This window comes from Gorilla gorilla, chromosome 8 (genome assembly GCF_029281585.2).
Source record: "Gorilla gorilla gorilla isolate KB3781 chromosome 8, NHGRI_mGorGor1-v2.1_pri, whole genome shotgun sequence".
NCBI lineage: Eukaryota > Metazoa > Chordata > Mammalia > Primates > Hominidae > Gorilla > Gorilla gorilla.
This window is the reverse complement of record NC_073232.2, coordinates 28031855-28057960: the sequence shown is the minus strand read 5'-3', so window position 1 is coordinate 28057960 and position 26106 is coordinate 28031855. Positions and strand designations below refer to the sequence as shown.

The 26106-nt window shown below is 34.7% G+C and overlaps 1 protein-coding gene across 1 annotated transcript in view; it reads right to left on the bottom strand.

Moving 5' to 3' along the window:
• MALRD1 (MAM and LDL receptor class A domain containing 1) overlaps positions 1–26106 on the bottom strand; it is a 689301-nt gene that overhangs the window by 656270 nt on the left and 6925 nt on the right. Inside the window, exon 2 of the mRNA XM_055354139.2 lies at positions 11741–11881. Coding sequence (XP_055210114.2) covers positions 11741–11881 — 141 coding nt within the window. The remainder of the gene's footprint in view (positions 1–11740; positions 11882–26106) is intronic.

The following is a 26106-nucleotide window of genomic DNA, read 5'->3' as shown; positions in this document are numbered from 1 at the left end:
TGTCATTTTTTGCTTTTGGTGCTATTGCTTTCAGTGCTTTCATCATGAAATCTCTGCTTGTGTCTATGTCATGAATGTTATTGCCCAGATTTTCTTCTAGAATGTTTATAGTTTTAGGTTTTACATGTAAGTCTTTAGTCCATCTTGAATTAATTTTTGTATAAAGTGTAAGGAAGGGGTCCAGTTTCAATTTTTTGCATATGGGTAGCCAGTTCTCCCAGCACCATTTGTTAAATAGGGAATCCTTTCCCCATAGCTTGTTTTTGTCAGGTTTGTCAAAGTTCAGATGGTTGTAGATGTGTGGTCTTAATTCTGAGTTCTCTATTATGTTCCATTTGTCTATGTGTCTGTTTCTGAACCAGTACCATGCTGTTTGGGTTACTGTAGCCTTATAGTATAGTTTGAAGTTGGGTAGCATGATGCCTCCAGTTTTGTTCTTTTTGTTTAGGAGTGTCTTGCCTATGAGACCTCTTTTGGGTTATATACTAATTTTAAAACAGTTCCTTCCAATTTTGTGAAGAATGCCAATGGTAGTTTAATGGGAATAGCATTAAATCTATAAATTACTTTGGTCAGTATGGCCATTTTTACAATACTGCATCCTCCTACCCATGAGCATGGAATGTTTTTCCATTTCTTTGTGTCTTCTCTGATTTCTTTCAGCAGTAGTTTGTAGCTCTCCTTGAAGAGGTCCTTCATTTCCCTTGTTAACTATATTCCTCAGTGTTTTATTCTCTTTGTAGCAACTGTGAACGGAAGTTCATCCATAATTTGGTTCTCTACTTGCCAGATGTTGGCATATAGGAGTGCTAGCAATTTTTGCACATTGATTTTGTATCCTGAGATTGCTGAAGTTGCTTATCAGCTTAAGGAGCTTTTGGGCTGAGACAACGGGGTTTTCTAGATATAGGATCATGTCCGCTGCAAACAAAGATAATTTGACTTCCTCTCGTCCTATCTGAATATGCTTTCTTTCTTTCTCTTGCCTGATTACCCTGGACAGAAGACAGAATTCTTACTGGAGACAAAGCAGGGCATTTTATAATGACAAATGGGTCAACCAATCAAGAATATATAAAAACTATAAACATCTCTGCACGTAAAAACAGAGCCTTGAAATATGTGAAGCAAAAGCTAAAATAATTGAAATGTAGACCATTTAACAATAATAGTTGGAGACTCTAATATTCTACTTTCAAAAATAAATAGAACTATTTGATAGATCAGCAAGAAAATAGAAAACTTGAGCAATTCTATAAACCAACTAGACCTAACAGATACATATGGCACACTTGCTCCACCCAATAACAAAAGAATGCACATGCTTCTAAACTACACACAGAAAATTCTCCAAGAGAGATAATATTTTAGGTCAGAAAACAAATCTGAATATATTTAAGAGCAAACAAATCATACAAGTATGTTCTCCAGATATAACAGAATGATTTAAATTAATAACAGAATGAAATCAGAAAAATTCACAAATACGTAGAATTAAATAACAGTCCCCTAAATAACCAATAGGCTAAAGAAGAAATCGCAAGAGATGTTAGAAAATACCTTAAATAAATGAAAATAAAAATTCAACATATAAAAATGGTTGGGATGCTGTTATTTCAGTGCTTGGTAAGAAATGTATAGCTGTAAATGCCTAAATTTAAAAAAGGAAAGATCTCAACATTAACAATAAGAAGCTAAAGGAAGAGAAAACTAAACCCAAAGCAAGCAGAGGAGGAAAATTAGAGAAGAAATAAATAAAATAGAAAATACAAAAACAATAAAAAAAATTAAGAAACAAAAGTTCTTGGAAAGATCAATAAAACTGACAAACTTTTCACTAGATGAACCAAGAAAAAATAAAATTAAAAACTCAATTTACTAAAATGAAGAGTGAACAAGGTTCAGAACTTCTAACCTTACATAAATAAAAAGAATTACAAGGGAATACTATGAATAATTTCATACTACCAAATTAGATAACCTAGAAGAGATAGACAAATATTCAGAAAGACACAAACTACCAAAGCCAATTCAAGAAGAAATAAAAAATCCAAATAGACTGTAACAAGAGAGTAAATCAGTAATCAAAAATCTTTCCACAAACAAATGCTCCAGCACAAAAGGCTTACTAGTAAATTATACGAAACATTTAAATGATTAACACTAATACTTCACAAACTCTTATAAAAAACAAAAGAGGAAGAAACACTTCCCAACTCATTCTATAAGGCCACGATTACCTTAATAAACCAAAACCAGACAAAGACATCACAAGAAAAGCAAACAAGAGACCAACATAACCGATGAATATACATCAAGCAACACATTTTAAAAATTTTTCGCCATGGTCAAGTGGAATTCATCCTAGGAATGCAAAATTGGTTCAACACATAAAAATCAATCAATACAAACACCATATTGATGAAGTAAAGAACAAAAAACAAACGACCATGTCAATAGATGCAAAAAAAGATATGACAAAGTCTTAACACTCTCTTATAATAGAAGTGAATGAGTGCAGCACACCAACATGGCACATGTATACATATGTAACAAACCTGCACATTGTGCACATGTACCCTAGAACTTAAAGTATAATAAAAAATAAATAAATAAATAAAATATAAAATTCAAAAAAAAATAAAAAGAATTTAAATCCTAACGATAATAGCTGACGTTTATTAACCATTTACTATGTACCATTTTTTTGCTAGAAACTTTTATGAATTATCTCATTAAAACTTCATAATAATAGCATCAAGAACTACAAATATGTTTTCATGTAAGAAGGGAAATAAAATTACTTTATGAGTTTTGCTTTGAGGTTTGAAGAATGAAAACAATGCATGACTTAGAAAATAGTATAATTAAGTGAATTTTATTATCATTATCATCATCTCTCAGTTTAGAAATGAAAAAACTAAGACTTAACTAATGTAAAAATCAGTTAACAAGGTTAAACAACTGGTAGGTGGTAGAGGAGCTGGGAAGAAATCTGTACCTGTCTGAATCTGGAGCGGGAACCCTTAACTGATGTGTCACTCCAGCAGGTCATCAGTTACTCTACAATACCTATTAAGTATACTTTATTTAGTGTATTTAGATTTATAGTAGATTTAGAGTCTACTGTAAAAACAAGGACTTTAGACACCTGTTAGAAAGTATCCATATCATCTTGTTTGAAAATTGTCCCTCTCTAGTGTTCTTTTCTAAACATGATGATTCAGAACTCCAAACTCTTGAATCAGGGCACCCTTTAGGGTCAGCATTAATAATTTCTCAGTACTTAAAATAGTTTCCTCCTGACTGTCTCTATTATTGAGATTTCTCAAATGCCTTGGCCTGAATTGGGTGTGCACTATGAAGAAAATGGCAGACATTTCTTTTTGTTAACCTAAAGGAATTTTAAAAACATTTACATTTAAAATTTATCTAATTCTGTAGATTTACGGAATTTGTGTTTTGCTTAGGAAACCCTGCTAAACATAAAGCCTGGTAATCTGTCACAAACCAGTGTCTTTGCTGGCTGTTAACCAGTGATTGTTCTCCACTTTTAGAGGCCCCTGTATTACTTTCTTGTGATCCCCTTTCTTCATTTCCAAAGCCAGCAATGCAGGTCAAGTCCTCAAACTTCAAATCTCTCTAATCTTCCCTTCTGCCTTAGCTCTCCTGCCTTCCACTTCTGCTTTTAAGGGCTCATGTGATTACACTGAGCCCACTTGAACAGTCCAAGATAATCTTGCGATTTTGAAGTCAGTTGATTAGTAACCCATTTACAAAATCTCTTCATAGCTGTGGCCAGATGAGTCTTTGATTGAATAACCAGAGGATAGGAAATTGGGGACGGGGGCAGATTTTATCATCTGCCTGCCACAATTAGGTAGACAATAATTTGATTCTCTTTTTCCATTTACAATATTCCACGGTATTGATCAAAATCTGTAAAGCCTAAAGTAGTTTGAGTCTCTTTAAGCTTCCTGGACTAATTCACTTGAAAGATACTTAAAATCAAAGTGAGCGTTCATCATAGTTCCCAGAGTTCATATGCAGAAAATTGACATCTACTGGGTATATTCAAACCAATTTCATTAGTAAAATATCATGGTCACCCTCATTTGACAGAATCTCAGTCAAATTATCATGGTTCAAAAGATGTATCTTTTGAAATTTGTATATTTATTTTAATATACTATTATAGGATTTTTATGTACTTCTGTTGAGTGTGAATTTTTTTAATTGTGTCTAAATTAATTTGAAGAATATATCCATCTATAAATTTAACAAATAATCAAGCCATCTGCCTATAAAAATAAATTTGCTGCCAAATGAAAAGCAAATGATGCATAGAAAAATATTTCTATTTTTCAATAGAGAAATTAGAGAATGTATCATTTTTAGCTCTCATCAATACTCTAAGATATCTGACAGCTTGACTATTAATATTCCATTGCAAAATTTCATTGATATGGTATCAGTTAATTCAAATAAGTATCTAAGTTGTCAACTATGATTCCATCACTGACATATAATTCTGAATTTGAAATAAATGGAAAAATAGAACAAATATATTATCCAATACACAAAAGATGCCAAGATTGTTGAGTGACTATGAAAATCTCATACAGTTCACCCATTTCAAATTCATGCACACACACAAACACACAGACATCAAGGACCTTGGCATTATTAGCTTAACAATGAAAGAATTTGTGCAAGAAACTAAAGCTCTCTGGAAAATACTGCTTGAGACAGAAGGAATCATTAAGCACCAAATATGCATGCCCTTGAAATTCCTTACACTATTCCTCAACCACTGCCATAACATCCATCAATGTCTCTCATTTCTGCAGCCTGGTTGGACAGTGGCAGAAATAGGATTGTCAACTGTGAAGGAGTTTGGGTATAGGAAGAAAAAGAAGGCAAGGAAACAGTTCAGGTGAGCAAAATCAGTAACCTTTGGCGGACATAATTCTTGACATTCACAACATACACTGTTAGCCTATCTTCTTTGTTTCCAGTCATTTCTAGTCATAGTAGACTTCTATGTCATCGCCTGAACACAGCAACTATCTCCACCTGGTCCTTATGTGGTTCTTTCCATTTGAAATACCATTTCTCTCATCTCTCCATCCATTGAAATACTGCTCATCTTTCAACTATTTTCTCAAATGCTCTTTCGCTTTCTGGAGTCAGAGTTTGTATCTAGTCTCAGAGAAATTTATTCAAACCCAAATTTTGTACCTTTTTCTTTCTCCCAATAAGTAATTGTTTTATTCCCAAACATGTGTCTCAAAGAGATCACAAACACCTTGATATATAGCCTGTAACTTAATACAGGTTCAGTATCTCTTACCTAAAATGCTTGGGACCAGAAGTGTTTTGGATTTCAGATTTTTTCAGATTTTGGAATATTTGCACATACATTAGAGATGGGACACAAGTCTAAACATAAAATTCATTTATGTTTCATATACACCTTATTCACCTAACCTGAAGGTAATTTTGTACAAGGTTTTAAAATAATTTTGCGCATAAAACAAAGTCTCTGCACATTAAACCATCAGAAACCAAAGGCGTCAGGTGTGGAATTTTCCACTTGTGGCATCATATTTGCCCTCAAAAAGTTTCCAATTTCGGAGCACTTTGGATTTCAGATTTTTGGATAAGGGATGATAAGCCTGTAGTCTTTATTATCTTAACAACATTATCATGATGTCTTACACACTGGAATTAATAAAAGCTTTTGCATTAAAATTAACAATAATAATCAGCATATATAAATCTAACAACATAAATATACATTTATAATACATTTTTATTTTAATATTTTTACTTTTAAAATAACACAACTACCATATTAAAAATGGGTTAAGAGGCCTGGTGTGGTGGCTCACGCCTGTAATTCCAGCACTTTGGGAGGCCAAGGTGGGCAGATCACTTGAGGTCAGGAGTTCAAGACCAGTCTGGCCAACATGGTGAAATCCCATCTCTAATAAAAATATAAGGATTAGCCGGGCATGGTGGCACATGCCTGTAATCCCAGCTACTCAAGGGCCTGAGGCAGGAGAATTGCTTGAATCCGGGAGCGGGAGGTTGCAGTGAGACGAGATCATGCCACTGCACTCCAGCCTGAGCGACAGAGTGAGACTCTGTCTAACCAGAAAAAAAAAGGGGGGGAGGTAAGTGAAAAAAAGACACTGTAATTCCATTTCGTTAACACATCTTGTTTGTACTCTCAGTACAAATAAATACTAAAAGTATTTATTTTAAAGAAAGAGGATTGACTACTATAAAAAAATTACCCCCTTAATTGAAAGTTCAGACACATGTTTAAATAATAGCATAATAAAGCTGATTCTGATACAGAAATAAAGTTTGCTTCACTTTTGTTTGCTATAAATGTGAACACTGGGCACTAAAATTAAGATTATAATGTATCTGTGTTCTTAGAGGAAGAATTATATTCTTTATTCATTTATGTCCAATATTGAATAGTGTCATATATAAAATGCTCAATTAATGTTTATTGTGAACAGACACGGGGGCAGCAAACTGTAACCCACAAACAAATCCACCTGCCACCTAATTTCGCATATCCTATGAGTTAAGAAGGGTTTTTACATGTTTAAATCATTAAAAAATTCAAAAAATAAATATTTTTAAACATGTAACAATGATATTAATTATACATTTCCATGTTCATAAATAAAAGGTTAACATAACACAGCCATGCTTTATGTATTGTGTATATATGACTGTTTTTATAGTGTAGACGGCAGAGTTGAGTTTTTGGGACATGGACCATATGGCCCAAAAAGCCTAAAATATTTACTATCAGCCTTTTCAACGAAGAGCATGCAGATGCCTGGAATAGATGAGTTGTTTGATGGAAATTTCTCAGATTACAAACAATATAGATGCTCCCAAGCAACATCTGGAAAACACACACATCGTATCCTTGTCACATTGTGAGCTTTGAAATGTGTACATGCAGATAAGAAAATGGTTGCTAGTTGCTTTTTTCTAACTTTTAATATGTAATCATAAGTACGTGTATACGGTTTATGTCTCTATCACCAGATTGCAAGTTCACCACAGACAAGAGCTGCATTCTTGTTCACTTTTATATCTTCAGGTCCTGGAAGAGCATACGGAGCAATACAGATGTTCAGTAAAGAGTTTTCAAAGTAAATATAGAAAGCAATAAATGAACATTAAATTTTCACTGATTTAAAAATAAACAGATATTCAGACAGAGGCTGCAGAAATGTAATCTAGAGATTGAGAATGTGGGATTCTTGTCTCCATGTTTGGTCTTTCACAGTTTCTTCTTAATAAAAGAACCCAACTTACCCTGTATGTAGCGGAGCCTACCTATTACTTGGGAATGGATTATGCCCTTCAGAAAGGGCAACATAGAGCAGCTTAGGAGATGCTGGTGTTCACTCAGCTGGGAAACTCAGTGATGAACATAATGATTACGTTAGAAAAACAAGAAAAATCTATAAGCTGGTACCACAAGAGGACTTTGAGATAAAGAGAGGAGGCATTATTTTTAAGGGATAGGGAACTTAAGTGAAGGGATCACAGCAAATTCAATTCTGTCAGCCTTTGGCATAGGGTCCGGCTGCAGCTGCAGATGGAGTGCAAGGCAAAAACTCTGAGAGAAGGACTGCTCTCTCCTGGGCCTGAGAAACCAGGAAGGGCAGCCTGGAATAGCTAGGTATGATAGAAAAAAAGAAATTCTATAAAGAAGAGAGCCAGAACAAAAAAAAATGAGTGCCCCCTGTTCTATGAATAATCTCTGTCCAAGTCTCTGGCCAAAATGGAAACATGCATGTGTAGGGAGCCCTTCTAGCAGCTAAGCCTAGAGGAATTGAATTGATATTTTGACTGCTGCCAACAGCATACAAAAGTTTGTCATTTGAGGTTGGACCTGGTGACTCACGCCTATAATCCCACCACTTTGGGATGCTGAGGCGGGGAGATCACCTGAGGCCAGGAGTTTGAGACCAACCTGGCCAACATGGAGAACCTCATCTCCAGAGAACTTTTTTAAACTAAAACAACCAATTAAAAATTTTAGAATTGAAGAATACAATGCAGGCAATCCCTGACTTACAATGGTTCCACTTAGGATTTTTCTGCTTTATGATGGTGAAAAAGTGATATATCTTTAGAGGGACACGACCACTCTATTTTTCACTTTCAGTACAATATGCAATAAATTACAGGAGGTATTCAATACTTACTATGAAATAGGCTTTGTGTTAGATGATTTGACCCAACCGTAGGCTAATGTATATGTTCTTGGCAAGTTTAAGGTAGGCTAGGCTAAGCTATGATTCTCAGTAGGTTGGGTGTATTAAATGCATTTTCAATTTACGATGGATTTATTGAGACATAATCCTATTATAATATGAGGAGCATCTATACTTGATTTCTTTTTAAATCACTGGATAGGATTATCAGTAGAATGAAGGTAACAAGGGAAAAAAATCACAGAACTTGAAGACAGATCTATTGAAATTATGCACTCTGAAAAACAGAAAACAAAATCAAAATATACACAGAGATTTCACCTAACAGCATGTTAGACTTACAGACTAACACACTGATGATTGAAATACAAAAGGGAAATGAAAGAGAGAATGGGACAGAAGAAATACCTGAATAAACAAGAGCAAAATACTTTTCAAAATTGGCAGACAGCATACATTTCATATTCAAGAAGTTTAGTTAACATAAGTACGATAAAATTTAAAATGTTCATGCTGAAATCCAAAAATAAAGACCAAATTTTGAAAGCATCAAAACAACAAAGATATTAAACACAGAAAAAAAAAAAAAGAAATTGTGGATATCACAGTAGAAACTAGGTGAAGACAGCAAAATAATGTCTTTAAAGCACTAAAAGAAAAAAAAAAGACCATGAAAAAATATATATCCAGTAGGAAAACATTTCAAGAATGAAGGCAAAATAAAAACATTTTCAGGGGGAAAAACTAACATAATTTATCACCAGCAGAACTGCACTACAAGAAATACTAAAGGAATTTCTTCAAGCTGAAGAGAAATGATACCAGAGACAAACTCAGATAGGTAGAAGAAATAAAGAGAGCTGCAAATAATAAATATGATAAAAGAATATCTTCTTTTAAATCTATTTTTAATGCTGTCTAAAGCAAATATTATAACATTGATTTGTAGGGCTTATAATATATAAAGATTATAGAACCAATATATGTGAACACTATAGAACAAAATAAAAATATCGGATGGTGTTTAATAGTGTACATGTTTCATAATATATGAATTTTAGATCTAACAATTGATCAGAATAACAAAAGCTCTAATATTCTCATTTAAAACTGATTTAAAATGCCCAAATTAGGAAATAATAATCTGTGGCATAATGGGAAATATTTTTCAAATAAATTGTTTTTTAATCTTTGATAGACTTAAAGTGAACTACACATTTAAAAACCCCTTTTTCACCTTTAATATCAACTGAACTCCAGAATTACTTAAAACTTTCATATTTGCATTCCCATCTTTAAAAGTAGTTTCACCATCCTTACAAAGATGTATTTGGTTTTGTTGTAGTACTACAATTTTATCTATACGCAATGTTACATTCTTTTAAAAATCAGTACTACATTTTAATCCTTCTTTCCCTGAGCTTTACTAGACTTCAAATATTGACAACAGTGATGTTTTTAATGTTCTAATGGATTCTCAAACTTGCCACTCAAGGCATTGATTACATAATGAAAAATATAATTTTGGAGCACTGGCAAATCATTTCAAGAGTAAGTTAATCAAAAATTTGGTTAATACTTATGAAATGAGAATTTTTGAGTAAAGACAGGATTCAGACCATTTTTCTATAAATATGTTCCAACAGCTAATATCTACAGCCAGAACACTTGCTTACTTAAAATTATTGCTAGAGACTACTTACATGTTAATATTCAATTGTATTTGTAAGAGATGCATGACTATTACCAAAGTTACCAGCCTTCGATTAGTTATGCAGGCAATATTTTGTCTTTTTTTCCTATGCAGCTTGCATTATTATTATCTCTGTTTTACAGATAAGGAAACTGAGACTACTAGCTGATTAGCAGGGCTAGGATTCAAACCCATCTCGTCTGACTCCAGAGATTTTAAGTCAACCCAGATGATATCGTTCTATGGTATCTGCCTATACAACACCTCAGTTTTGATGTGAATTGCCCCATTTTACCTCTTGACTAGGCAATTAAAAATGTACATGAAAAAAAATGAGGGAAAATGGCAGAAAGGAAAGAGAGAGAGAAGAAAATTGGGAAGCACAGTGTCTTCTGAAGCTATTTAACTCCACAGTAAGGAGGCAAGCAAGAGGAATTCAGTAAGAGCCACCGACAAACAAAAGTCTACAGTAAATAAATACGTGCTGTGAAAAACCTTTTGAGTAAAAATAAAGAAACAAAGGAGAGACATATGGAATCGCAATCTGTAAGACTGCAATGGCCGTTAGGTTAGGAGCAAGATTCAATATCACCATCTAACATAACTAAATCTGTAATAAAAGTTTCCTATATTGCAGTTAGTGCTTGTTACTATTTGTGAAGCTGGACCCTTTTTGGTAATAAAACTGGCTGATTCCTAAAAATGGTTAAGAATTCTAAACAAAAGTAATTTTTGACATTAAAGCCAAACAAATTAAGAAACTCCATCTTATCAATATAGAAGTAACATTAGCAACACCAAAATTATTCAGAAATTGACTAAACATCAATTTTTGAGTGCCAGGTTTTCTATAAGCTCTATCAACAATTTTTCATTTAGTTCTTAAAATAACCATCCTAAAAATTTAGCATCATTATTTCCCCTCTTAAAATTGTGAAAACTAAGGCTCAAAACTTAATTTAAGATTTTACAGCTAGGGAGGGACAGACCAGGGAGTCTAATCTGCATGTGTAATATTTATGAAAACACTGCCAAACTAACATCCAATGCCTGAACATTTTCTTGTTTCAAATTACCTCCAGGGCAAAAACCATATTTTAACATTTAATTGAATTTATTTGAGGGAAGTATCACTTATAAAAATAACTAGCTTTTAGTTATGCAAGGAAATGTGTTACCTCTTTTTCTACCACGTGTAAACCTATTAGATGAGGGCAGGCATGGAGTCCATTTTTGCTCCCTAATACATCTTAAACACCCGGTACGCAATGTTGAATGAATGGAGTTTATCAGTTAATAAATGAAGAAATTTCTGGCTCCAGAGCTACCTCAAAGTCTAGAGAGCAGTTCAGCAGAACTTTCTAGTCAACTTGATTAAACAAGTGGTACTAGACAGAGCTGAAATCAGTCCAAGCAAAATAAAAGTAATTTGACTAATTAATCTAGGTATATTGTCCCATTTATGTTTTACAATTTCCATAAAGAATAAGAAAAACTGGAAAATCCCAATTATTCTCTAAATAGACCTATTGGAATCCAAAGAACCCAATTATGAGAATCTGATGTGATATTTTAAAATCATAAATATTTTGAAACTGGTTAAAGAATGCATAAAATTAGACATTTTAACCACAAATATGTAAATATCAGACAAGATTCTGCTTCCCTAATTAAACATGTGGTGGGGAACGGAAGAAAGGGAGGTGGGAAAGAACGAGGAAGGAAGGGAGGGAAGGAAGGAAAGGAGGAAGGGAGAGAGGGGAGAAAATAAATTTAAAGCATTTACCAGACACATCACCATTGTGATCATAAAATGGAGGTGATAGACCAGTCATCCCATTTCTCTTTGTCCAACTAGGTTGCAGACTCTGATCTTGAGTCATATGACAGAGACCATCCTCAAAATCACATCTTTCATAATTCAAACCTAATGAGAAAGAAGAAAAGTTGTTTTTCACAACTGTGTATAGCTTTTTAAAAAATAAGACAATAGCAGAAAAATAAAGTTTAGCAACAAATGACATGTCAACATAAAGATTATTCCTTATAAGTCTAAGTCTACTTTATTAATGTAAAGCTTTTTATACATCCAATATTCTAATAAGTTACCACAACGAAAACAGTGTGTTCTAATAGAAAGAATGCCACACGACATAGGATCAGAAGACTGAGGACCTAATCCTGATTTTCATTCTTATTAACTAACTGTCTCAGCTTAACTATTCAACCATAGCAAGCCTTTTCTTCACTTGCAAAATTAGAACAATAACATCCTGTCCTGTGTCTCTCAAGCAATTGCTATGAAGATCTATGATACAATACATATAAAAATGCAGTTGGCCCTCTGCGTCTATGGATTCCTCATCTTTGGATTCAATCAATGGCAGATAAAAATATTTGGAAAAAAATTGCATCTGGACTTAACGCGTACAGATTTTTTCTTGTTATTGCCTAAAGAATACCAACTATTTACACAGTATTAATATTTACATTGTCTGAGGTATTATAAATTGTCTAAAGATGATTTAAAGTATACAGGAGGATATGTATAGGTTATATGCAAATATATTATTTTATATCACAGACTTGCTATCCATGGATAGCAAGAGACCATTGTACCTTACAACTCTTAGGTACCATAACATATAAGGAATTATTATTAAGGTTACATCTTAAAACTCAGCTTCCATCTTCGTGCCATGCAGGCATATCAGAATTTCAGGTTTGGGCAGATCAAATCACAGAGACGCTCTGATGGAAACTCAACCGTCAGTGGCTGAGACATACTCCTGAAATTAAGTACAGCACCTCATCATTGAATCTGTGTTTGAGGAAAGTTTAGTGTTTTCAATCACAATAAAGACATTTCTGACTCTTTCTCTGGGTGATCCAAGATCCAAGAGACTAAGGAGAAACAGAAGAACTGGAGCACATGGTTGTTCACAATACCTACCCATGTAATGTCTATGAATGTCACATTACAAAAATAGATGATCTCAACCACAAATGGTCCCTCCCCAGGTTGTGTTCCTCAGCAACTGTAAAGATGGTCCTTTTGAGGTAGGGGAATGATAGGACTTGTTTTCTGGTCACAACTCTGCTGACCAAAATAGGATCTGGTCCAGTCGGGATGAAGTGAAGAAGCCGGCAGAAACCAGCAGATAGCTACAAAAACAATCCCTAGCTGCTCTCATTGCTCATTAGCATAAGACACTCCCACTAGTGCCATGACAGTTTCCAAATGCCATGGCAATGACCCAAAAGTTACCACTCCCTTTCTAGAGATTTCTTTCTTTCTTTCTCGCTTGCTTTCTTTCTCTTTCTTTCTTCCCTTTTTTTTTTTTTTTTTTTTTTTTTGAGACAGCCTTTTGCTCTTGTTGCCCAGGCTGGAGTCCAATGGCACGATCTTGGCTCACCACAACTTCTGCCTTCTGGGTTCCAGCAATTCTCCTGCCTCAGCCTCCCAAGTAGCTGGGATTACAGGCATGCACCAACATGCCTGGCTAATTTTGTATTTTTAGTAGAGACGAGGTTTCTCCATGTTGGTCAGGCTGGTCTCGAACTCCTGACCTCAGGTGATCCACCTGCCTCGGTCTCCCAAAGTGCTGGGATTACAGGCATGAACAACCGCACCCGGCCCTTTTCTAGGGATTTCTAAATAGTCTGCCCCTCAATTTGCATTAATCTGCTCCTTAATTTGCACGTAAATAACAATGGATATAACTGCAGTTGCCAACACCCCGCAAGCATGGCTCCAGGTGCACTACCTATGAGTTAGTCCTGCTCCGCATGAAGCAGCTACAATTCAATAAAATAAATGATGGATGTTTAACAGCACCAGCTCACCTCTGAATTTTTTTTTTTTTTTTTTGAGACAGAGTTTCTTTCTGTCGCCCAGGCTGAAGTGCAGTGGTGCAATCTTGGCTTGCCACAACCTCCACCTCCTGGTTAAAGTGATTCTCCTACCTCAGCCTCCAGAGTAGCTGGGATTACAGGTGTGTCCTGCCACTCCCAACTAAAAATAGCTAAATAAAACATTTTTTCATCTAAATAGTCTCAACAGGGGTTCTTTTTGTTATAAAATGAATCTAATGAGCACAGGTTTTCAATTAATTCTTACCAAAAAAAAAGCAATCCTGAACTTCTAATAACTGCCAGATGACTCAAAAATACATCAGAAAATTTTCTAAATACTCATTTTCCCCAGTAGAGAATTGTACATTTTAAACAATTTGAATAATTTTCCTTGAATTGCAGCTGGTTTACCTTTTAACTCCATATGCCACACATCCACATTCAAGTCTGAAACTATCTGCTGTAATAAAATCTGTCACAACGTAGATTACAGCCATCACTAAATAGTTTGAATTAATAACGCCACAGTTGGACAACATAATGAACAATTAGGAGTGCTATACAGGAACTTATCAGTGGAATCCAAGTTCCTGGACTTTTTGAACTTGTGCAACGTATCACTTTGTTTTCAATTTTATAATCCCAAAGGTCAGATATACTGCAGTCAGAGGGAGGATTGAAAGGTTGCTTGGAAGCCACAATTATCTCCTGAGTTTGGGTTCCACATCGTCAGATTCTCTCATTATAGAACCCCTAAAGAATTCCTCATAGTTTTGATCTTTAACATGATAAAGGAAAGAAAAAGATTTTTTAAATTTTTTTTATTTTATTATTATTATACTTTAAGTTTTAGGGTACATGTGCACAATGTGCAGGTTAGTTACATATGTATACATGTGCCATGCTGGTGTGCTGCACCCACTAACTCGTCATTTAGCATTAGGTATATCTCCTAATGCTATCCCTCCCCTCTCCCCCCACCCCACAACAGTCCCCAGAGTGTGATGTTCCCCTTCCTGTGTCCATGTGTTCTCATTGTTCAATTCCCACCTATGAGTGAGAACATTTGGAACCAACCCAAATGTCCAACAATGATAGACTGGATTAAGAAAATGTGGCACATATACACCATGGAATACTATGTAGCCATAAAAAATGATGAGTTCATGTCCTTTGTAGGGACATGGATGAAATTGGAAATCATCATTCTCAGTAAACTATCGCAAGGAAAGAAAAATATTAAACAATATGCCAAAGTGACAATCAGCTTGAGGCATGATTTTGAAAAAATGGGAATGAGTAGGATACGTTTTCAATGTAGTAATGGTGAAGAAACTCAGATAATCCAGAACTCAGGATTAACTCTGCAAAGTATGGTCTGGGTAAAGCAACACAACATAATGTTCTTAGAAGACAGAACACAATGTAAGAATTATGAAAAATCTAGCAAGGGAAGAGATGAGATAGAAACCACACTTATTTCAAAATTTTCCCCGGGTCAATATTAATGATGTACATTTTTCTTCCTCTTACAGGTTCTATAAGGCACAGTTGTAGTCTTCCCATCAGAGTCCTACTCTTGTTTCATTACTGTAGTAAAATATACATTAAATAAACTTTTTTTTTTTTGAGACAGGGTCTTGCTCTGTCACCTAGGCCGGAGTGTGATGGTGCAATCATGGCTTATTGTGGTCTTGACCTCCCCAGGCTCAAGTGATCCTCTCATCTCAGCCTCCCAAGTAGCTGGAACTACAGGTGCACAAGACCACACCTGGCTAATTTTTTGCATTTTGTAGAGATGGTGTTTTGCCATGTTACTCAGGCTAATCTTGAATTCCTGGGTTCAAGCAATCCACCAGCCTCGGCTTCCCAAAGTGTTGGAATTACAGGCATGTAATTTTAACCATTTTTAAGTGTGTAGTTCTGTGGTATTCAGTATATTCACATTGTTAAGCAACCACCACCATCATCTATCCCCAGAAGCCATTCCATCTTGCAAAACTGAAACTTTGTACCCATTAAACACCACCTTTCCATTTCTCCCTACTCAACCCCTGGCAACCACAATTCTACCTTCTGTCTCTATGAATTAGAGTATTGTAGGTAACTCATATAAGAGGAATCATATAGTGTATGTTTTTCTCTGTGTATGTGAGTTGCTTATTTCACTTAGCATAACGTCTTCAAGGTTGATCTATGTCATGGCATATAAAATTTTGTTTATCCATTCATCTGTCAATGGACACTTGAGTGGTTTTCAGCTTTGGGCTATTGTGAACAACACTGCTGTGAACATGGGTGTACAAATACTTGTTTGATTCCCTACTTTGGTTTCCTTGGGGTATATATCAAGAAGTGAAAATGCTATATCATATGGTAATTCTACTTCTAATATTTTGAGGAATTGCCATCTGTTTTCCAAAGTGGCTACAACATTTTACATTCCCACCAGAAAAGCACGAGTGTTCCAATTTCTGCTAATCTTCCTAAATACATTATTTTCTAGGAGATTTTTTGGATGGTTATAATAGCCATCACAATGGGTGTGAAGTGGTATCTCATTGTGGTTTTTATTTGTATTTCCCTAATGATGAACAATGTTGAGTATCTTTTCATGTGCTTATTGGACATTTATATATCTTTTTTGAGAAATGTCTATTCAAGGTCTTTCTTCATTTTTTAATTAGCTTATTTATTTTTTTGTCATTGTTGCTGAGCTGTCGTTCTTTTCACATTCTGATATCAATCTTTTATCAGATGTATGATTTGCAAATATTTTCTACTACTCTGTGGATTGCCTTTTCACTCTGTTGATACTGTCCTTTGACAAATAGAAGTTTTTAATTTCAGTGAAGTCAATGTATCTGTTTTGTTGCCTGTGCTGTTGGTGTCATATTGAATAAATCTTTACCACATCTAATATTATGAAGCTTTTCTCCTATGTTACGAAGTTTTACAGTTTAGCTCTTACTGTTAGGTCTTCAATCCATTTTGAGGTACCTTGTTGTATATGGTATAAGGTAAGGGTCCAACTCCAATTATTTTGCTTGTGGCTACCCAATTTTCCCACCACCTTTGTTGAAAAGACTGTCCTTTCCCCATTGGTCTTGGGTCCCTTCTCAAAACTCACTTGACCATATATTTGAAGGTTTATTTCTGGGCTCTCTATTCTATTCCATGGTCTAGATGGCTGTCTTTATGTCAATACCACACTCAGGTACTACAGCTTTTTAATAAGGTTTGAAATCAGGAAGTGTTAGACCTCTTACTTTCTTCTTTTCCCAGGTATTTATTTATTTATTTATTTATTTATTTATTTATTTATTTATTTATTGGTTATTTGAGGTTCCTTGAGATTCCATATGAATTTCAGGATAAATTTTACTACTTTTACAGAAGAAAAATTATTGAAATTTTGACTGAGATTGCACTGAATCTGTAGATTGCTTTCAGTAGTACTGAAATGTTAGCAATATTAAATCTTCCAATCTATGGACACAGAATATCTTTTCCATTTATATCTTTGTAAATGTCTTTCAACAATGACATAGTTTTCAGTATAAAAGATTTCTGTCTCTTTAGTCTACTTTATTCCTCAGTATTTTATTATTCTTGATGCTATTGTAAATGAAATTGGTTTATTCATTTCATTTTCAGACTGTTCATCATTAGTGTACTAAAATGCAACTGAGTTTTGTGTGTTTGTTTTGCATCCTGCAACTTTGCTGAGTTTTTTAACTGGTTCTAACAGGTTTTTTAAAAATAGAATCTACATTTAAGATCATGTTGTCTATGAACAGAGATACTTCTACTTCTTCCTTTCCAATTTGAATGCCTTTAAATTTTTCTTGCCTGATTACACTGTCTAAAACTTTCAAAACTATGCCAAATAGAAGTGATAAAAATGGGCATTCCTGTCTTGCTCCTGATCTTAAAGGAAAGTCTTTCAGTCTTTCACCATCAAGTGTGATGTTAGCTGTGGGTTTCTCATATATGGCTTTTATTATGTTGAGGTGGTTTCCTTCTTTTCCAAGTTTGTCAGTGTGTTTTATCCCTTTTTGAGTAAAGCTATGTGATACGGTTTGGATGTGTGACCCCTCCAAATCTCACGTTGAAATGTGATCCCCAGTGTTAGAGGTGGAGCCTGGTAGGAGGTGTTTGGGTCATGGAGGTGAATCCCCTATGAATGGCTTGGTGCCCTCCCCATGGTAATGAGTGAGTTCTCCCTGTTAGTTCACAAATGAGCTGGTTGTTTAAAGGAGCTTCGCACCTTCTCTTCTCCCTTGTTTCCTGTCTCACAACGTGACACACCTGCTCCCCCATTGCCTTCTGCCATAAGTAGAAGCTTCCTTACCAGAAGCCAAGCAGATGCTGGTGTCATGCTTCTGCAGCCTGCAGAGCCATGTGCCAGATCAAACTTTTTTTTTAATAAATTACCTAGTCTGAAAGATTCTAGGATAGCAACACAAAATGGACTAACACACTATGTATTACATTGTCACAAAATTGTACATACAATTCATTGTATTGTTCTGGAAAACCATTTACTTCATTTAGATAACATACAAAAATATTTTCATAAAGAATAATTTCCCTTACTCTCAATTAATGTAAAAATTAGCAGCCAGTTCCTGAAAAGAATGAAATGAATCCAAAATATTCCAATTAAATGAAAGTAAAATGTCATAATTCTCAAGAATAAATGTCAGTGAAAGACTGCTACTATTTGGCTTGCTGATTTAGAAGTACTAACTAGTGTTTATCAAGGATATATTTGTTATCTTTTACATTGAATTAATTTTAATATTTTCATTGCCACATAAACAAGAAAAACTCTAAGTCACAAAGGTATACTATAGTGAATTCAATGAGTACTGTTAGAGCTCACACCAGAATTATCCAATATTCCTTCAGTTGGATTCTTGTCATATACAGTTGCCTTTATCCTCAAGTCTTGAGAACATCTTTGGCAAGGATTGTGTCATCAATGGTATCTACATCAACGAAAAAAGGATTACCAGACCATGTTTCAACTTTATTATTGCCTGAGGATTCGTAACCTTCAAAGGAGGTCTTCAGTGTTTGCAGATGTCTGATGATATTTGCAGAAATATTAACAAGGTATAGCATTCACTCCAGCTTACAGCAGTATTCACTCAAGTATTAGAAGTGTCGTATGGCTGTTTACAATAATTCTCTATTCCAGAGTAGCAATTTGGCCAGAAGATGTAATGGCTTTTCAGTAGTTTCTGTAAGGATAAATACAGGGCCCTAAATAGAAAGTTTAATCTCTTGCATGGACAAATTTTTCATTAAGCTAATTCATGAACAAATGAACTCCTGTCATTTTTTTTCCCAAATAGGTTTTCAATTTCTCTCAAAATAAGTAAAATTTCTTTTCCAAATTCAATCAAGCATTTCAAGACTTACCCAGCGGAAAGTCACAATTATTTCTGAGTAGTAGAGAACATTATATTCTATTCATATTTCTCTGATGGAAACTTATTTAAAAGCTGTGATTCAAGGTCTTTGCCTTCATAAATTTGATAGCTTTCAAAACAGAATGTCAGGCTTCTCTCAGAATTCCTAGCAAAGCTTAAAGTGTCAACAAGTGCATGAAGAAATGATGTTTATTTACAAACATTTTTGCTTATAAGCAGAAAAATGTACATGGGATGACAGGCATGGCAGGGGTTCTATCTATGTACAGATATGGGCTCAGAAGACATTTTGCTTTGGAAGAAACGATTCACCATTTGATGTTGCCAGTTGTCTTTGAAATCTTCAAAGGGAGCTCACAAACTGAATATTCTTCTTGTGTGATATCAATTTGCATACTTGAGCCACAAAATACGAGCAGACTACATTGCAAGACTGAGTAGTTTTATCCAATTCCATGGTGAAAGAAAATAGTGCAACTGAATATTCCTCCATTCACTAAGTCAGTCAGTAAACCAGTACTACCACCCAGTCTATTAAATGTTTATTCACTCTAATTGCCAATCAGTCTTCTAGAAGTGGGAGAACTAGGTTAATTTCCTGATGGAATGGGGTTACTATTTTGCATTTTCATGAGCTCCTTAAAATACTAGAGAAACTGTTTGCAGCTCTGGAAGAATGGTATAATTTCATACAGAAATAATTCTTTTTTAAAATTAAAATCTCACTAGGGTACATGACCCCACCAAATTTGCCCTAATTGATACAAGGCATCTTTTATTGGAATTGTGATAAGAAACCCTATAAGATGGGTTAAAATAAAATTCTGGTAAAGTTTTAGATTCCCCCTAGAAGAGTCACTGTGCAGCCAATTTTCAGAATACGCTGAGAACACTTCCTCAGTTCAATGCTTTCGTGTGTTCACAGACAGGAAGCACTGCCAGTTTTGTACATCACACCCAGAGATGAAAGAACAATCCACATTACTTATGGTTCATCTTTTCCTTTACTTTTCCATTGCCCATTATGACACAAAACAGTCTACAACTGGGAAGCAATTATAGACACCAAAATATATTAAAGAAAATGATTTCTGTTATACCACTCTATACACCAGCATCTAAGTCATACAACAATTGACAAGACTGAAAAGTTCCTAATAGTATTATTTGACATAAAAAGTGTTTTATGAAGAGTGTTTTCAAAATAACAGAAGGAATCTAATAGACATACATCCCAAAAGGAAAAAAAAAAAGACCTACCCAGTTCAAGGTCTCTCTGAAGTCCATCCATGGGAGCAAGACTAAAATTAACTCTCTTGGAAGAAAAATAGCATTGAGGGAAGAAGAAAAGATAGCATAGAAATAAAAAGCGTTGAATAAATAGTAATAAAATGGCATTGAAGGAAGGAGAAAAGATAGGATAGAAAAAATAAAAAGCTTTAGTAGGTATGTTTATTTTAACTAAAATAAATGATAAAATTCCCAATAAACATTCATACCATTGAAATACTAGTTACAAGTAAGTACTTGTAAATTTCATTTGCTATACCTTGTTCACTGGAAAATTTTCAGAATCTACATCAGTAAAAGTTTCGACAAGGAGTTCAGTGTGGTGTTGCTGTTGTTGTTGTTGTTTGACCATAAATGTAAGGATTTATTTCTGTTTTCTCAATTCTATTGTTTATATATCCAATTGTACTATAATGCAATATTTCTTTTCTTCTTTTTTTTTTTATTTTCAACTTTTATTTTAAGTTCAGGGTTACATGTGCAGGAAGTGTGAGTTTATTACATAGGTAAACGTGTCCCATGGTGGTTTGCTGCACAGATCATCCCATCACCTAGGTATTAAGCCCAGCATCCATTAGCTATTCTTCCTGATGCTCTCCCTCCTGATGACCCCCCACCCTCTGACAGGCCCCAGTGTGTGTTGTTCCCCTCCCTGTGTCCATGTGATCTCATTGCTCAGGTCACACTTATAAGTGAGAACATGTGGTGTTTGGTTTTCTGTTACTGTGTTAGTTTGTTGAGGATAATGGCTTCCAGCTCCATCCATGTCCCTGAAAACGACATGATCACATTCCTTTTTATGGCTACATAGTATTTCACATTTTCTTAATCCAGTCTGTCATTGATGGGCATTTAGGCTGATTCCATGTCTTCGCTGTTGTGAATAGTGCTGCTGCACATGATATAAGGCTGCTTTGACACTCTAGAATCTTCAAGGTAGATAACTTTGCTGACAAACCTTGAAATCTTAAAAACAGTGTTTTTCTTTTTTCTTCACCTTCTACTCTGTGACCTCTCTCTGGTCATTGCCTCTAGGAAAGTTAGAACCATTATAAATGAAACACAAGGAAAAATAGACTATCCAATTTTGACTAAGAATTGGTCCTTGAATAGTTAATATGTCTGAATAACAGAGGGCATAGGCTTAACTCCATAGAATTAGAATTGGAAAACCGTAATGGGAGAGTGAGAAGACCCCATCCCTGGGAGGCCAGGCAAGGGTAAGGGGTCTGAGAAGAGGGCAGGAAAGATAGGCATGACTTTGCAGGAGGTAGATTGGGGGAAGGGACCGGAGAGAGAAAAAAGGACCTGATTTCCGGAAAATAGATCAAAAAGGAACTGTGTTCACCTTGTGTCGATGGTTAAGTTAAGCAACTTCTAGGCCAGCATCAGGGAGCAGCAGGGAAGCTGAGCTCAAACCTGCAGACAAGTTGCTGCCTTCAAAGAAACACCGGCACAGAGGAACCACAACGAGCTCCTCTTACTGCTGTAACATAACGTACATAAAACATCTTCATGGGGCAGAAGGCTCAACACCAGAAACATCGGTGGATACTGGTGGGTACACACACAAGCACATGCACACAAACACACAGAAGAGAGCCCAGACACTATGCTCCAAAGCAAAATAAAAAGATTGGCACCCAGATGGGCAGTTGTGATGGGGAAGGAAAAGTGCCAGACTCTGAACTCAAATAGGACTAGACAACGCACGATTTAACCCTGCTACATAAACACTTTTCTTGCCGATATTGACTGCCTTTGCTAATATAACTTTGACAAATTATTTTACTTGCAAATTCTCAATTTCATTACTCTGATTAAAAAATAACATCTGCAAAAACAACAACAACAACAGAAAACCTTTTTCATTAGTTTGAAAAAACATAGAAATGAGAAAGAAAGAAAATGAATCATCTTACATCGCATATATGCCTAATATTATCTTGCTTTCATTTCTAAAATAAGCACAATTACTAATAGGAAGGCTGTTTATTAGATCATTTTAAAATATAATTTTATCTTCATTATAAAAAAAAAAATAGATGCAGAGGGCCAGTGCAGTGGCTCACGCCTATAATCCCAGCACTTTGGGAGGCCACAGTGGGCAGATCACTTGAGGTCAGGAGTTCAAGACCAGCCTGGCCAACACAGTGAAACCCCATCTCTACTAAGAAAAATACAAAAAAATTAGATGTGTATAGTGACATGCATCTGTAGTCCCAGCTACTCGGGAGGTTGAGGCAGGAGAATCGCTTGAACCGGGAGGCAGAGGTTGCAGTGAGCCGAGATCATGCCACTGCACTCCAGCCTGGGCAACAGAGCAAGAATCCATCTCAAAAAACAAAACAAAACCCCAAAAACAACAGATGCTATTTTAGAAAAGTTGAAATCATAAAGATATACAAAAAAGAAAAGTGATATAGAAGCCCAACACACAGAGATAATTCCAGCTCATATTTTATGTGCAGTGCCATACTATATTTTTAAGTACAATGCATATATTGATGGGTAATCATGGTTTTTCTCATAACAATATAACATGAACACTTTCTCATTTCTAAATAGCATCAAAAATTATGACAGATGGCTGCACAGATGTCCACATTATCCATGCATCATAATTTATTTAAACATTAACCTAATATCATAAAATTAAATGACTTCCTATTTCTACCATATGAAATGGTATTGTGAGGAGACTTTTTGCATGAACTCATTTTGTTTCTTAGAATAAATTTCTAAAAGTAAAATTACCAGTTAGAGGGCATGAACACTTTTTAAATCCTCTTTTATATTATAAAAATACTAAACAAAGAAAGGTAGAGTTTATAATTCTCTTGCCTGAAATAGTATCCATCTTCTTATGCCCTTCCCAAGAGTGCACATACTTTTCTTATTTTTCATATTTATTTTATTTTAAAAATATTGGCAGCTTTTTGTTTTCAATTGGGATTTACAATTAATAGTGAAGTTGATAACTTCATCATACATGATCATTTCTCTTTTTGTGTGTTTGAGTTGTTTTCAAGAATTTTACCTACATCTGTGTGAAAGAAAAATGTATCTTTGATTTATTGACCTGGAAAAGAATTATTGGTGTGCTATATTGCAGACGTTTTTCCTCTTTCATTTTACTTGCAATGTTTTGATATACTGAAACTTTTAATTTATATATTCTAATTTACTGACTTTTAAAGTTTTCTTCTTTCATTTAACACTTACAAAGGTCTTCCCCACCGCAATACTTATTCAATATCAATATTCAACAAACATATTTTGAAAATCTATTACACATCAAAGAAAAAGAGAAACTTTCCTTGACTTTTCTGATTATTAGGGGCAATAAAGATTATGGCTTCATTGTTAATATTTAACATTTTATCTTTAAAAATTTTTGGTGTCTGGAGCAAATAAGAAATGTATTTCATGAAATTGCCTCATATTCATTTGTTGTATGTAATAAAAACAGCATGGTATGGTGGTTGGTATTGATGTTTCAGGATCAGATAGAATTGTTTGTGAATTCCAGCTGCTCCATGGAACAGCTCTGTGTCCACTGGCATTTTCTTTTACCTAGTCTAAGCCTCATTTCCTCAAGCTGTAAAATAGGAACAACAATAAAACTACTATTCCTACTATGTTTGTGTTTGGTAAAAATTAAACGAGACACTGGATGGAGATTATTTAACAGTGCTTGGCATACAGTAAGTACTGTATACAAATCAGCTGAAATTACTATCAGCTATTTTGTTTTCCCAACTAATTTGGAAGGCCAACTTTATTTGTTAAATATATTACACATATGCTTAATATTTTGAACAATCACATTCTTTTCTAATTATAAACTTTCATAATGTTGGTGTAGTTTACATGCTACACTATCATACCTATTAATGAAAATTCTTTCTCTTTTTCTTCTCCCTCTTGCTAGCTATTTATCTCTCATTTTTCTAGATAAACTTTGAAGACACTTTGTCAGGTTCCAAAGTTTATCCTTGCTAGATTTTGTACTAGAATGTAATTGAATTGATTCCATGAAAATGGACCTATTCACACCATTGAAACATCCCATTAAGAAGCATAGTCTTGTCATGAGTCTTTTTTCTGCACATCTGTGTTTTTTCTGATATTCTTCAGATAGGCTCTACATATTTATTTTTAGATTTCTTGCATACATAATTCTGTGATACTATAAGCTGAATGTGTGTGTCCCCTCAAATTCATATTTAAAACCCTAATTCCCAATGTGATAATATTGGAAGGTGGGGCCTTGGGGAAGTTACGAGATCATGAGGATGGTGCCTTCAGGACTGGATGACTGCCCTCTCAAGAACAGCCACGGGAGAGGTGATCTGTCTCGGTACTATGTGAGGTCTCAATAAGAAGGCAGCCGTCTGCAGACCAAGCAGAGGGCACCAGACACTGAATCTGCTGGCACCTTGATGGCGCCAGCAACTAATAAATGTAATTAATTACCTATCAATCATTTCCTTGAATGTAAATCTACTGAATTCATCAAAAGACAAAGAGTGGCTGAATAGGTAAAAAGTCATTTTATGAGACCAGCGTTACCTTGATAATAAAGCCAGACGGGGGCACTTAAAGGATAAAAGTTGCAAGCCAATATTCCTGATGAACACAGATGCAAACATTTTCAACAAAATATTTGCAAACTGAGTTCAACAACACATTGAAAGAATCATTCAGCATGATCAAGTGGGATTTAGCTTAGGACTGTAAGTATGGTTCAACTTATGCAAATCAATTAATGTGATACACCACATTAACAGAATGAAGGATAAAAACCATATAATCATCTCAATAGATTCAGAGAAAGCATCTGAAAAATTCAAAATCCTTTTATAATAAAATCTTTCAACAGATTACTTACAGACAGAATACGATAAAAGCCATATGACCAACAGGTAGCAAACATCATACTTAACAGCGAAATGTTAAAAACTTTTTTTTCTAAGATCAGGGACAAAACAAAAATACCTATTCTCACCACCAATTTTCAGCATAGAACTGGAAGTCCTAGCCAGAATATTTAGGCAAGAGAAAGAAATAAAAGGAATTCAGGTCAGAAAGAAAGAAGTAAAAGTGTACCTGTTTGCAGATGACATAATCTTATATGCACAAACCCAAAAGACTTAACAAAAAACTGTTAAAACTAATAAAAAATTCAGTAACATTGAAGGATACAAAAGCAACATACAAAAATCAATCGTTTTTCTATATACTAATAAGAAACCATCCAAAAAAATCTAGAAAAAATCCCATTTACAATAGCAACATATAAAGTATAATACTTAGGTATAAATTTAATTAACAAGGTGAAATATCTGCATACTGAAAACTATAAAACACCGAGAATTAAACTGAAGGAAACACAATTACATGGAAATGTATTCCATATTCATGGATTTAAAAAATTAATATTGTCAAAATGCCCATAGCACTCAAAGCGATGTACAGATTTAATGCAATCCCTATCAAAATTCCAATGTAATTTTCACAGAAATAGAAAAAAAACTTAAATTCATATGAAATCACAAAAGAT